Here is a 15,283-nt window from a genome sequence, read left to right on the forward strand (position 1 = left end):
CGGAAATTGAAACTGTAATCAAAAATCTCCCAGCAAACAAAAGCCCAGGTCCAGACGGCTTCACAGCTGAATTCTACCAAAAATTTAGAGAAGAGCTAACACCTATTCTTGGAGAAGGAAATGGTAACCCACTCCAGTACTCTTGCCTGGAGAATCCCATGGACGGAGAAGCCTGGTAGGCTACAGTCCACGGGATCGCAAAGAGTCGGACACGACTGAGCGACTGAACAGAACAGAACAGAACACCTATTCTACTCAAACTCTTCCAGAAAATTGCTGAGGAAGGGAAACTTCCAAACTCATTCTATGAGGCCACCATCACCCTAATCCCAAAACCTGGTAAAGACCCCACAAAAAAAGAAAACTACAGGCCAATATCACTGATGAACATAGATGCAAAAATCCTTAACCAAATTCTAGCAATCAGAATCCAATAACATATTAAGAAGATCATACATCATGACCAAGTGGGCTTTATCCCAGGAATGCAAGGATTCTTCAATATCCGCAAATCAGTCAACGTAATACACCACATTAACAAACTGAAAAATAAAAATCATATGATTATCTCAATAGATGCAGAGAAAGCCTTCGACAAAATTCAACATCCATTTATGATAAAAACCCTCCAGAAAGTGGGAATAGAAGGGACATACCTCAACATAATAAAAGCTATATATGACAAACCCACAGCAAACATTATCCACAATGGTGAAAAACTGAAAGCATTTCCCCTAAAGTCAGGAACAAGACAAGGGTGCCCACTCTCACCACTACTATTCAACATAGTTCTGGAAGTTTTGGCTACAGCAATCAGAGCAGAAAAAGTCATAAAAGGAATACAAATTGGAAAAGAAGAAGTAAAACTTTCACTGTTCGCTGATGACCTGATCCTCTACACAGAAAACCCTAGAGACTCTACCAGAAAACTACTAGAGCTAATCAATGATTACAGTAACGTTGCAGGATATAAAATCAACACACAGAAATCCCTTGCATTCCTATACACTAATAATGAGAAAATAGAAAGAGAAATTAAGGAAACTATTCCATTCACTGTTGCAACGAAAAGAATTAAATACTTAGGAATATATCTACCTAAGGAAACAAAAGACTTGTACATAGAAAACTATAAAACACTACTGAAAGCAATCAAAGAGGACACTAATAGATGGAGAAATATACCATGTTCATGGATTGGAAGAATAAATATTGTAAAAATGAGTATACTACCCAAAATAATTTATACATTCAATGCAATCCCTATCAAGCTACCAACGATATTTTTCACAGAACTAGAACAAATTATCTCACAATTTGTATGGAAATACAAAAAACCTCGAATAGCCAAAGCAATCTTGAGAAAGAAAAATGGAACTGGGGGAATTAACCTGCCGGACTTCAGTCTCTACTACAAAGCCACAGTCATCAAGACAGTATGGTACTGGCATAAAGACAGAAATATAGATCAATGGAACAAAATAGAAAGCCCAGTGATAAATCCACGCACCTATGGACACCTCATCTTTGACAAAGGAGGCAAGAATATAAAATGGAGAAAAGACAGTCTCTTTAACAAGTGGTGCTGGGAAAACTGGTCAGCCACTTGTAAAAGAATGAAACTAGAACACTTCCTAACACCATACACCAAAATAAACTCAAAATGGATTAGAGAGCTAAATGTAAGACCAGAAACTATAAAACTCCTAGAGGAGTACGTAGGCAAAACACTCTCCGACATAAATCACAGCAGGATCCTCCATGACCCACCTCCCAGAATATTGGAAATAAAAGCAAAAATAAACAAATGGGACCTAATTAAAATCAAAAGCTTCTGCACAGCAAAGGAAACTATAAGTAAGGTGAAAAGACAGCCTTCAGAATGGGATAAAATAATAGCAAATGAAGCAACTGATAAAGGATTAATCTCCAAATTATACAAGCAGCTCCTGCAGCTCAATTCCAGAAAAATAAATGACCCAATCAAAAAATGGGCCAAAGAACTAAACAGACATTTCTCCAAAGAAGACATAAAGATGGCTAACAAACACATGAAAAAATGCTCAACATCCCTCATAATCAGAGAGATGCAAATCAAAACTACAATGAGATACCATTTCACACCAGTCAGAATGGCTGCTATCCAAAAGTCTACATGCAATAAATGCTGGAGAGGATGTGGAGAGAAAGGAACCCTCTTACACTGTTGGTGGGAATGCAAACTAGTACAGCCACTATGGAGAACAGTGTGGAGATTCCTCAAAAAATTGGAAATAGAACTGCCATATGATCTAGCAATCGCACTCCTGGGCATACACACTGAGGAAACCAGAATTGAAAGAGACACGTGTACTCCAGTGTTCATTGCAGCACTGTTTATAATAGCCAGGACATGGAAGCAACCTCGATGTCCATCTGCAGACGAATGGATAAGAAAGCTTTGGTACATATACACAATGGAGTATTATTCAGCCATTAAAAAGAATACATTTGAATCAGTTCTAATGAGGTGGATGAAACTGGAGCCTATTATACAGAGTGAAGTAAGCCAGAAAGAAAAACACCAATACAGTATACTAACACATATATATGGAATTTAGAAAGATGCAAATGATAACCCTGTATACGAGACAGCAAAAGAGACACAGATGTATAGAACAGTCTTTGGGACTCTATGGGAGAGGGTGAGGGTGGGATGATTTGGGAGAATGGCATTGAAACACGTATGTTGTCATATGTGAAACGAATCACTAGTTCAGGGTCAATGCATGTTATAGGATGCTCGGGGCTGGCATGCGGGGATGACCCAGAGGGAGGATAAAGGGAGGAGGAAGGTGGGGGGGGGTTCAGGAGGGGGAACTTATGTAAACCCGGGGCGAATTCATGTCAATGTATGGCAAAACCAACCAATATAATATTGTAAAATAATTTGCCTCCAATAAAAAATAAATTAATTACCTAAAAAAAAAAAAACTAAAAAAAAAAAAAAGAAAGCAGATGAGGTTCCTCTGACTCTGAACCTGAGGACGTAGGGGTGGGGTGGAGCTGATGGTTGTCAACTCCTGGGAGGTTGTCAAATGAAAAAGGAAGTGAGTCAGACCACTGGGTCACTGCTTAAGCAAATTTTAGTCCAAAACCTACAATCTGAGCCTGTGATTGAATACAGACTTCTAGAGAGTAATCTGTGTTTTCTCACCAGATTAGATATACAATATCAGAACTTGGCACCAAATAAATTACATATTTTACCAATAATATTCTAAGAACAAAGGGATATGCAAAAAAGATTAATAATAAATAAAAATATTAAACACGTCTCCAAGTCATGGTGTGATGGCTGATTCTATGCATTAACTTGGCTACACTCTAGCACCAAGTAGCTTGGTCAAACATCAGTCTAGATGTTGAGTGAGTTATTTTTTAGTTGCAATTAACATTTAAATCAGTAGACTTGAGAAAGTAGATTAACCTCTATAAAACAAGTGGATCTTATCCACTTAGTGGAAGGTCTCAGAAAAAAGACCAATGACCCCTGACAAAGGAGAATTTCTGTTTCTAGATTGCTTTTGGACTTGGGGGGCAGCATCATCTTATCCCTAGACCCCTTACAGATTTTAAGACTGTCCAGCTTCCACAATTGTATAAACCAAACCAACTTCTTCAAATAAATCCTTCCATTCATCTCTGTATTTATCTGTCACCTATTTCTATTATATGATCATATACAGGATAACATCATATACAGTATACTTACAATAACTATAAAATACAACAGTATAATAATCATATAATATATGATTCCATAATAATATAATTAATTTAACATATATGATATATGTGTGTATGGGCTTCCCTGGTGGCTCAAACAGTAATCTGAGCAATGCAGAATCTGCCTGCAATGCAGGAGACCCAGGTTCTCAATCTTTGAGTCAGGAAGATCCTCTGGAGAAGGGAATAGCTATCCACTCTAGTATGCTTGCCTGGAGAATCCCGTGGACAGAGGAACCTGGTGGGTTACAGTCCATGGGGTCACAAAGAGTCAGACATGACTGATGCAAGCATGCACAGCAACGTTTAGATTTTAAACTGAGTGATGGTCACTCAGTCATGTCCAACTCCCTGCGACCCCATGGACTGTAGCCTGCCAGGCTCCTCTGTCCATGGGATTCTCCAGGCAAGAATATTGGAGTTGGCTGCCATTTTTTAAAGTGAACATAATTCAACATAACGATTTTGGGAATAATGCTCTCTCTCTGGTTTAGCCACATGGTTCCAGTAAGAATCCCTGTTCTGTGATTCTGCCCTCCCTGGCTGCAGACAGTGTGAACAGACATCATGAACCATGCCAGTCAGTCAGAATCCTCCCTGCTATTTTTCAAACAACAAAAAAGAAAGAAAGCCAACAACTCCTTCTGGAAACCGTAGGTGTGATATTCTTGAAATGGAGCAGGACCCTAAGGTCCTTTCTCCTTATGTTCTCTGCCTGCCTTTTGTCTGCAGAAAAACGTTAGCCAAAGAATAAGTTTAATCAGAGAAGTGAGAACATGTAGAAAGGAAACAGTCGAAGGAAATCAAATAATAATAATAATAGTCATTAAGTAGAGTCAAGGACTTTTTAGTTCCTTCTCAAGGAGAAACTAAAGGGCTATAGATATATTCTCAAGGGCTACAGATAATATTCTGAACCATGTCCTGTGAGCTGTTTTATAGAGACTGAAACCGCCACCAGGTGGAAGAAGTTAACTATATGATGACTAGACTGTGGCTGTGGCATAAGCGGCCACAATGTCGAGAATTGGCCTCAAAGAAACAGAAACGAATAGACCCTGGAATTGAAGATTAACTGTACCTAAAACAACCAAGATGATGCTAGTCAGACCACTGATGACCAGTTTCAAGACGACTGTCAGAGCTGACTCCCATTTCTGCATGTAGCGCCCTCCTTCTGTCTATAACAGCTCTTGCCCACTGATCGTCAGTGAGGAGAGTTGGCCTTTGGATAGGCATCCAAAATAAAGCAAACTTGCCTTTCCAACCATCTGGTCTCTTTAATGGTTTTTGAGTGATCCCACTTTCAGCAACACTCTGAGGCTGTTGGTGGTTCCATAATCTGCTATGAGAAAGAGGTTGCATTGGGCCAAAGAAAGTGAGGCCAAGGCAGAGAGAGAAGTAGAAATGAGAAATTTCTATTTCTCTAAAGAGGGGTTCTCTGGCCCCTGATTTTAGCCATTCCTGAGTCTCAGCTGTTTCCCTGCTCCCCTCCTTATGTAGCCACTCAATCTTCCCTCTGATTATTTGAGAGATCTTAGTTTTCATTTGAACAAGTTCCCTTTATGTTTGGTCTAAACCAGTTTGAATTGTGTTTCTGTCATTCACAACTGAAAGGAAAACTTATTTTCTTTTTACTGGAAAATGATCCTCTGAATTTTTTTAAAAAAACTAGTGGTCCAATTCAGAAGCACAGTAATAGTTACGCTGGGGTTTGATGGCATGAACTGAGAGTACTTCAGCAAAGTACTGAAGTTTGCCTGCCAGCAAAGGCAATGATCCTGGTTATGCCACTGAGATCAAGTCACCTAGTAGGAATTAAAAGACTGCGGTTTCAACGAAGTTGAAAGCATACCTATATTATATTGTATTGACCAAAAAGTTCATTTGGATTTGTCCGTAAGATGATATGGAAACATCCAAATGAACTTTTTGGCTAACCCAATCATTTTCATCACCATGATGAGAATTATTTAGATATTTATTTTCTTCTGAGTTTAACCTTATGTTTTCTTATAAAAAGCCTCCTTCTTTCATTGGTACACTTTGCTGAAAAACCATCCTCCCATTTTATTGTTGTTTAGCTGCTAAGTCGTGTCTGACTCTTTTGTGGCCCCATGATCAGTAGCCGGCCAGGCTCCTCTGTCCATGGGATTTCCCAGGCAAGAATACTGGGAGTGGGTTGCTATTTCCTTCTCCGGGGGATCTTCCTGACCCAGGAATTGAACCTGAGTCTCCTCCATTGGCAAGTGGATTCTTTACCACTTAGTCACCAGGGAAGCCCCCAATCCTCCCATAGATCTCCATTTCAAATGGGGTTTCTGTTCTTTGAGCATTTGGTGTAGCATTTATAATTTCATATGCACCAGCATACAATGGATAATTCAGCACGGCTTTATGTGACATTTCTCAAGGCACAGGTGATAGTTGGGTGCTTTGTATTTGATAATGTATGAGACTCTTCTCATCCTTAAATCCCCTGTTGGGATGAATATCCACACCAGGACTCGTGCTGCTTCTTGCAGAACAAAGCTATTCTTGGCTGATGTGGGAAAAGAAGAAATGAATATGGATAATGAGGAGAAGGCAGCTTTATTTCTGCAGCCTAGTGTCTCACAGGAAAAAAAAAGCCTAAGAGGCTTTAAAAAAATGACACAATTTAGAAATCACTTTATCTTTACTGTTTTTTTAGTCTCCGTGAATCACGAGTCACCTGAGCCTTGCTGTAGAAGGCTCCAGACTGTGTTCTGAGCTGTGAAATATGTGAGAAGAAAACCTGGGGACCAGCTGTACCCCTCACACTACAGCGATCCTAGACTCATTTCCATCTACTCTGACACACATTCTTGGATTCAAAGAAAAAAGTGTGCTTCAGAAAAAGATGTCGCTAATTTTGTTCTACACTAAGCATGTGTAACTCTCCAATTTCTCCAAGAAAAGCAAACAAAACCTCGCATGTCCAATAGACTGCCAAAACTCCTAAGGTTATAGGAAACACCAGGCTCTTTTATGCTCAGGAGACAAGGGGGTCCAGTCCAATTCATCCACCATCCACACTTACCATGGCCTAAATGACATGAGAAACAGTAAAAATCCCCTGAAAGAGAAATTGTTCTGACCCTCAATCCTCAGTTTGCTTCCCCCTCACTTTCCATCCCCTTGGTTTTCAGTGTTACCTTGGAAAACATCTCCTGGTACCATGTTTGTTCACCTCAGTGCCTACATCTATTCTCTCCTTTCCTTCATTTGTGCCACCCAAACACTGACCTACTAAAGGATGACATCCTTCGCCCTGAACCTAGACAACCCTGAGGCCAATGATCATTCTGCCCTTTTATGAATCACACTCAGCATTGCCCAACGAGCAGAGGATTGATGCAGGTACAAGTCTTCCAGTTCCAATGCCCCCGGAGGGCAGGAAACACTTTATCTACTCACCTCAAACTGAAGAGAAAATTTATAATCAGAGTCTTTGGCCATATCCTTGATGTAAGCATCAAAGTCATCCAGTTGAACCGGGCTTTGTCAAACACAAAGAAAGGTACATTTAAAAAATCCTGCTGATAGGTGTCACACAATGTTTAACGCCTTACTTCTCAAACATGAACAATTTCCTTGCAGAAAATAAGATGCTTTACTTCTCACAGGTTAGCACTCATTGTTTAGGGTTAAAATTATCAATCCTTAATATATTATAATTTAAAAAGAGAGCCCTATATACTTAACTTCCTTGAGACAGGAAAAATCTCTACATTTTTCCATTGACTTTTACTTTAGCAGCAACATATTTCACACACACATACTCACACACACACAGGTATATGTGTTGTTTCTAGAAAACACCAGTTTATAGGAAAAAACAAAGGATTAACCTGAAGACCTGTTTGAATTATAGTTTTACTTTATTTAACTTTCCTGAGATTTAACATGATCATCTATGAAATATCGTAGGGACATCTACATTGCAAGGTTGACACGTGTATATCATAGACACTTATAAATTTAAACAGTTTGACAAAGGCAAGGAATTATGTCTCCTCAGAGAAAGGCTGGAAGCATATCTCCAGTGCTTTGCTCAGAGAGGGCTGTGTTCAGAGCCTTCCACATCTCCAGAAGTCTCAGAACAGTTCATACGTAAAATAAAGTAACTCATCTGACTTTACATTTCTGCACGTGCCACAGAAGTTCTCATATTGTTTTTGTTTTGTAGAATAAGAATTCAGTTCTATTTCCTGTAGTTTTCTCTAACGGCTTATCTCTTCTAGAGCTTACCTGTCCCAAACTATTCTCAGAGCTTTTGCAGGACACAGCACTCTGTCATCTAACCCAAGCTTTTCCACCTTACCAGGGTTCACAGAGTTAGCCTTTCTCTTAGTCTTGCTCCAACTTACTCAGCTTATGTCATCCACCTGTGGTCTTATCTCTTGTTAGCAAATACCTAGCATATAATGGATATTTGTTCAAAGTTGTTGATTAGCTCATCTGATTAATTTATGTTAAGACTTCAGTAGATTTTAAGGGTATTATGCCTCCCAGATAACACAAATTTTAATGGCTTTACTTAATAATAATAACACTGACTGGTACCCTTCAGTGTGTGGGTATATGTGTGTGTGTACAAAAATCGCACCAGGGAAGCCCTGTACCCTTAAAACATACTACAAACTGTAAATATGGTTATGCGTTATCTTGCTTGGTTGATGGTTGAGGTTAGGCATGGACAACATTAGCCTCATACTTGGGTTTTCCTGGTGGCTCAGATGGTAAAGAATCTGTCTGTAGTGCAGGAGATGTGGGTTTGATCCCTCAGTCGGGAAGATCCCCTGGTGGAGGGAATGGCTACCCACTCCATTATTCTTGCCTGGAGAATCCCATGGACAGAGGAGCTTGGTGGGCTATAGTTCATGGAGTCACAAACAGTAGGAAACGACTGAGTGACTAACACACACTTTCACTTCACTTTTCAGAAGGAGCTCCAGAGAGAGCCAAGGCTGAGACAGTTAAGTGAGGAGTTCAAGATCTCAGGGCTACTAAGCCAGAGAAAGTGAAAGTGAAGTCGCTCAGTGGCGTCCGACTCTTTGTGACCCCATGGACTGTAGCCTACCAAGCTCCTCTGTGCAAGTATTCAACAAGAATACTTGAGTGGGTTGCCGTTTCCTTCTCCAGGAGATCTTCCCGACCCAGGGATTGAACCCAGGTCTCCTGCATTGTAGGCAGACACTTTACCATTTGAGTCACCAGGGAAGTAAGCCAGAGAATGCTAAGTATAACCAAGGAGAAGGACTCCTGGTAAACAGCTTTCTCATTCAAACTTGCCATCCATCTAAAAGAACAGCTAACTTGGGGGAGGGGGGAGGGTCCCCTCCCTGCTGTCTCTGAGCAATACCTTAAATTTGGGCTTAATGATTCTAGTTCTCATCCCATTAGGAGGAAAATGGGATTAGAAAAACCAAAAGCAAGAAGGGGAGGAAAAAGAAAGTCAGAGGAAGGACCAAGAAGTAGAAGGATGGGCATCAGGGAGAGGAGGAGAAGAGAGAGAGGCTGGTAAGGAGCAGAAATCAATCAGGGGGGAAAGAATTTATATCGAGACGGGGAAAGAGGAGGTGAGCAAGAAGGAATGAAGGTAAGTGGAGAGAGGGAAAGTGGTCATGGTGGGGCGTTTGGACTGAAAGAGAAAAGATAAAGTAAATGGAAAGATGGAGGGAGTCCCTCAGAAATGACCTGTAGAGAAGGAGGGAGGACTGGAGAAAAATGAGAAGAGGGAATGAGGAAGTTAGCCTGACATGGGGTTTTGACTTATGGACAGGTTTCACCACTTCGATACACCACTCCAAACTTGGGTCCACCTCCTGCTTCTCCTCTCCGCCTCCATCTTAGGTCCCCTCTTGGTCCTGAGACCCCACCTCTAACTGTTCTAATCTATGCCTCCGGACCTCACTTAACAGCCCAATTAAAAATTTTGGGCCACAAAGTGTTCCTATTTCTGTCAAATCATTCCTTCCAGCTGATAGCTCCTCTCCTTTGTTTCGGCTGGTCTTGTCTCTCCTGCCTCACTTGATAGACGCCAATGGAATGAGTATTAATTGGAAATAGATTCAGGAAAAAAAATATTCTGTCATCTATATGTGCCAAAGCATTATACGTCCCTCAAAGCTGAATAGAAATATTTTGGATTAACTTTTCTTTTGTGTTTTGTACTCCATTAGCACCAATGCCATAGAACTGACTGAAACCCCTTAATTGGCTCCTTAATGAATTCACCAATATTCTGTCCCAGGCAAGTATCAAGAATAAAGTCTATTTATAGAAACTATCCACTCTTTATGTGTAGGGTTTTTAACTAAAGGCCTAGAGGTGATACTCTAATTAGGCTTTTGAAATCAACTGATAGTTCATTTTCACCCCTCAGAAATATAATTCTTATGACTTAACCGTTCAGTAGATAAGTGAAACCACAGGCAAACTAAAGCAATTATTCTTTTCAATTTATTACAAAGATTTCCTGAGACAGCATTTATCAAAGTATTTGTTATACTATCAAATAGAATAAAAGCCTTTTTCTTGCAATAAGCATGAAATTTGAAGCTACAAAATGGTAAAGGTTTTTGTACTACTTTGATGTGGCCAAACATTATATGTATTTTATAGATGTAGAAGAGTAGACTTCCTTCTGTAAGACTTTTATAATTCCTAACAACCCATTCTTCCTCAGATTTCACACAGTGAGAATTTTCCTTATTCTTGAAATGTTTTCTGTTGGTACACTTTCTTGGTGGTCACTGACGTCCATATGTGTAAACACACCAACACATAATAGCAACACATAATATGCATCTGCCTCTTTCTTAAGCTTCCTTCTATTAAAAACATACAATCTTTTCAATTTGGAAAGTGAAGATCATTATGAAGAATATTTTTAAATGAAAAAGTAACAAAAACTTACTTAGTCAGTTTCCTCTTCTTTAAGCCATTTTTACTCCTGAGAATTAAGAAAAGAGAAGCAAATTTATCTGGGCTAAAGAATTGATTAACATATGATTAAGCTTAAGGAGCTTTAAATCATTGTACATCAGGCACCTCTATTATATTTAATTTTTATTAAACATGCCTAATTTGCTTTTGAACTGTGGTGCTGGAGAAGACTCTTGAGAGTCCCTTGGACTGCAAGGAGATTCAACCAGTCCATTCTAAAGGAGATCAATCCTGGGTGTTCATTGGAAGGACGGATGCTAAAGCTGAAACTCCAATACTTTGGCCACCTCATGCGAGTTGACTCACTGGAAAAGACTCTGATGCTGGGAGGGATTGGGGGCGGGAGGAGAAGGGGACGACAGAGAATGAGATGGCTGGATGGCATCACCGACTTGATGGACATGAGTTTGAATGAACTCCGGGAGTTGGTGATGGACAGGGAGGCCTGAAGTGCTGTGATTCATGGGGTCGCAAAGAGTCGGACACGACTGAGTGACTGAACTGAACTGAACTGAATTTGTTTAATTACCTTCCCTTAAATGAAAAGATAACGATAAAAATTTCAGATTCATTAAAAAAAATTCCATTAGATTTCAGAAGCAACCTATACTTTACATTTCAGATTTGCCAAAAAGCTGAGTTCTAGAAATATAATTTCTTGCTCCCAGGTATTAAGTTGCTAAAGTGTTTTGTCAATATGTAGAAATATCTACTGGGTGAACACTCCAGGTTTTACAGGCAAGAAGGAAAAATGTTGGGAAATAAAGGTGACAGCTGATGGACGGAGAATGGACATACTGTTTTTTTAATTAAAGACTAAAAATAACGTTTTTTTGGACATTTTCAACAGGAATATGAATTTGTGCTATCAGTGTTGCCATGTGTCATAAATTTTCCTTAGCATTGTTCTTATTGAGTTTTGAACAAAGTTTTAAGCTATCTGAAGAACTGCACCTATTACCTGCTTGTTCCTGATTCATTACTAGTCTGCAAACTCAAACACATATAATACTAATTATGCTTCAGCTAATTACATTTTAAGAGTATTTTAATGGGTAATTATTTTCTACCAACATGTAAGATAACTGACCTAAGTTACCTAAAGCTAGGATAGTATCTGCTGAAAGGCTTCATTATTCTATTTTCAGTTCAGTTCAGTTCAGTTCAGTCGCTCAGTCGTGTCCGCCCCACCCAAATAAATGATATTGACACATGATTGAGTGTTACAACTTTTATAAGTAATTTTCAAAGGTTTTGAATATTGATGGGAGCACCCAGACCTTCAGAGCACAGACAATAGGTAGTAAATAGCCAGTTGTGATCTGAGTACTCTTATGTGACAAAGTATTTCTTGATACTTAAAATTATGAATATTTGGGTACCCCCATTTCTGGAAAGTCTTTAGCAAATGAAATACTACTTCCTCTGGAATTTCATAGCACTTGACTCATGGAGTATTTCTCATGTGGTCTGACCATGAGTTGTACATGCACCCCTTGCTAGATTGTCCTTTGTCCTCAGAGCTGAGCACAGTTCATGGAACACTAATGGGTGGCCAATAAATGCTTATTTAATTGAATTGAAACAAAGCATCTTTATTATATCATCCTCACGATTTTACTTAATGATGCAATTAAGAATTGGATATCAGACTTGTGCTCATGAAGGATCCCACCGGGGAAATGGCACTTGTGGGTGAAGAGGAAGTAACAGAGTGAAGGACATATTCCTAAACAAAAGTGGTGTTTCTGGTTTTCCTTTTCTAGCTTCAGAGAGTTTTTATTTCTTCCCAATTCTTAGTGAAGATAATCCGTTCAATAGTTCTTGTCGTTTCTTTTCTCCCTCAGCTTCTTTTTGTTTTCCATATTTGGGATTTGGAAGGAATAAACATTCAGGTTTTTACTTTGCCTCTTCATCATCTCCCTCCACAGAAAACCCCCCCAAAACAAAAAACCACCGTCATATTGGAAAGAGCTGTGCCACATAGGTGTTTGGGAACCTAAATAAATTACTTCTTGAATAATTTTCTTAAATTGGAGTAATTGCTTTCCAATGTTGAGTTAGTTTCTGCCATACAATGAAGTGTATCAATGATGTGTGTACATATATCTCCTTCCTCTCACCCCTCCCCTACCCCTCTAGGTCATTACAGAGCATCAAGCTGAGCTTCCTGTGCTATTAAATAATTCTTTTACTCTGCTCTAGTAATGAAGAAAATTTATGACCAACCTAGATAGCACATTAAAAAGCAGAGAAACATTTTTTTCTTAATCTGTGTGAATTTCTTCTTTTTTTAATTTTTTTATTTTAATTGGAGGCTAATTACTTTACAATATTGTAGTGGTTTTTGCCATACATTGACATGAATCAGCCATGGGTTTACATGTGTTCCCCATCCTGAACCCCCCTCCCGCCTCCCTCCCCATCCCATCCCTCTGAGTTTTCCCAGTGCACCAGCCCTGAGCATCCTGTCTCATGTATGATCTCAGAGATATTACTTTGCCAACAAAGGCCCGTCTAGTCAAGGCTATGGTTTTTCTAGTAGTCATGTATGGAAGTGAGAGTTGGACTATAAAGAAAGCTGAGTGCCGAAGAACTGATGCTTTTGAACTGTGGTGTTGGAGGAGAAGACTCTTGAGAGTCTCTTGGACTGCAAGGAGATCCAACCAGTCCATCCTAAAGGAAATCAGTACTGAATATTCATTGGAAGGACTGATGCTGAAGCTGAAGCTCCAATACTTTGGCCAGTTGATGCGAAGAACTGACTCATTTGAAAAGATCCTGATGCTGGGAAAGATTGAAGGCAGGAGGAGAAGGGGATGACAGAAGATGAGATGGTTGGATGATATCACCGACTCAATGGACATGAGTTTAAGTAAACTCCAGGAGTTGGTGATGGACAGGGAGGCCTGGCGTGCTGCAGTCCATAGCGTCGCAAAGAGTCGGAGAAAACTGAACAACTGAACTGAACTGTAATGATAACTTACTTAACCTTAGGAATCCTACATTTACTTTCTGTAAGAGGAGCCTCTTACTTTAGTGCCTGATGAAAGCAGAATTTTAGCATAATAAGGAACAGTTCTGGTAACTCTGGAGGTTGCCAACATATTTTGTAATTCAGAGTGAAATTAAGAAAAGAAAAACACAAAACCTTTCTGATCCAAACAGACTTTAAGGGAAATCAGAAGGAAACAAATGTGTGTGGTAGGGTGACACTGAATAAATGTAGTGCTGAAATATTAAGCCGCTACTATTCCACAGCTGCCTTGAAACCTGATTCATGGAAGAGAGGCACTATTTTTTTCTTTCTGTCACATTCACTGATTGAATGAACCTAAAATACAATATGAAATTCTGCCACATGTTTTGTATGCTCTTGTTTTAAGTATATGTCTTTATAGTTCGTGTATGACTTTCATTGTTCTGATTAGATTTTACTGAATTGCTGAAGATTCCCAAGGGTTCTTGTTATGTAAAGCTATGGGACATGCCAGTACTGAATTGTGGGACTTCACAGCAAGACTGAGAGAATTTTCCCACATTTTCAATGGCTGTACTGATCCTATGACTCAAATCAAGGGAAAATTCGCTTTTGAACATGTAAGTTCAGGTTTTGCTAGTTTTCCCTTCATCACTTTATGGACAGAACTCATGAGTGTGTGCATGCCACAGTGAGAATTTTGGGTGATGTCAAGGTCATCATCTTGTCATTGCAAAAGATTTTCTGAATAACTGATTAATAACACCCATCTGACATATAGTATATACACATATAGGATTATGCACTTCTTTTACTTTTTCTCTTTCACTTGCATTAGATAAGGTTCAAAACCCTAATAACTTCAAGAAGTTAATATGCATTAGGAGGTGGAAGGGAGGTTCAAGAGGGAGGGGACATACGTATACCTATGGCTGATTCATGTTGATGAATGGCAGAAACCAACACAATATTGTAAAGCAATTATCTTCCAATTGAAAATAAATACATTTTTTTAAAAAAAAGATGCATTCTTTATAAGTTCTTTATGATTATGGCTGTCTTGGAAAGCCCACCAGAATGGAATTCATTCCAAGAGGAATATCAGGCAATGGCAGAGACATGGGGTTTATGATGGTTAAAAACAAACACAAAATAAACCTGAAAACAATCAACTCAAAACCCTCTAAATTTCCTAAGCATTATGTACTTTTTCATGGTACAGACACAGATCATCTTCACATCTTAAATAGGTCTTTCAGTTCAGTTCAGTTCAGTCGCTCAGTGTGTCCAGCTCTTTGCGACCCCATGAATCAAGCACGCCAGGCCTCCCTGTCCATCACCAACTCCCGGAGTTCACTCAAACTCATGTCCATCGAGTCGGTGATGCCATCCAGCCATCTCATTCTCTGTCGTCCCCGTCTCCTCCCACCCCCAATCCCTCCTAGCATCAGACTCTTTTCCAGTGAGTCAACTCGTCGCATGAGGTGGCCAAAGTATTGGAGTTTCAGCTTTAGCATCAGTCCTTCCAATGAACACCCAGGATTGATCTCCTCTAGAATGGAC

At 39.5% G+C, this 15,283-nt stretch overlaps 1 protein-coding gene across 2 annotated transcripts in view; it reads right to left on the reverse strand.

The window, feature by feature from the left end:
• PTPRO (protein tyrosine phosphatase receptor type O) overlaps positions 1-15,283 on the reverse strand; it is a 299,435-nt gene that overhangs the window by 41,748 nt on the left and 242,404 nt on the right. For both annotated transcript variants that reach the window (XM_055396316.2, XM_088837303.1), the window contains 2 exons: positions 10,712-10,747; positions 7,207-7,288 (listed from right to left, as the gene is read on the reverse strand). In XM_055396316.2, coding sequence (XP_055252291.2) covers positions 7,207-7,288; positions 10,712-10,747 — 118 coding nt within the window. The remainder of the gene's footprint in view (positions 1-7,206; positions 7,289-10,711; positions 10,748-15,283) is intronic.

The sequence above is a fragment of the Moschus berezovskii genome, chromosome 6 (genome assembly GCF_049115385.1).
Source record: "Moschus berezovskii isolate FMDL1 chromosome 6, NW_MosBer_1.0, whole genome shotgun sequence".
NCBI lineage: Eukaryota > Metazoa > Chordata > Mammalia > Artiodactyla > Moschidae > Moschus > Moschus berezovskii.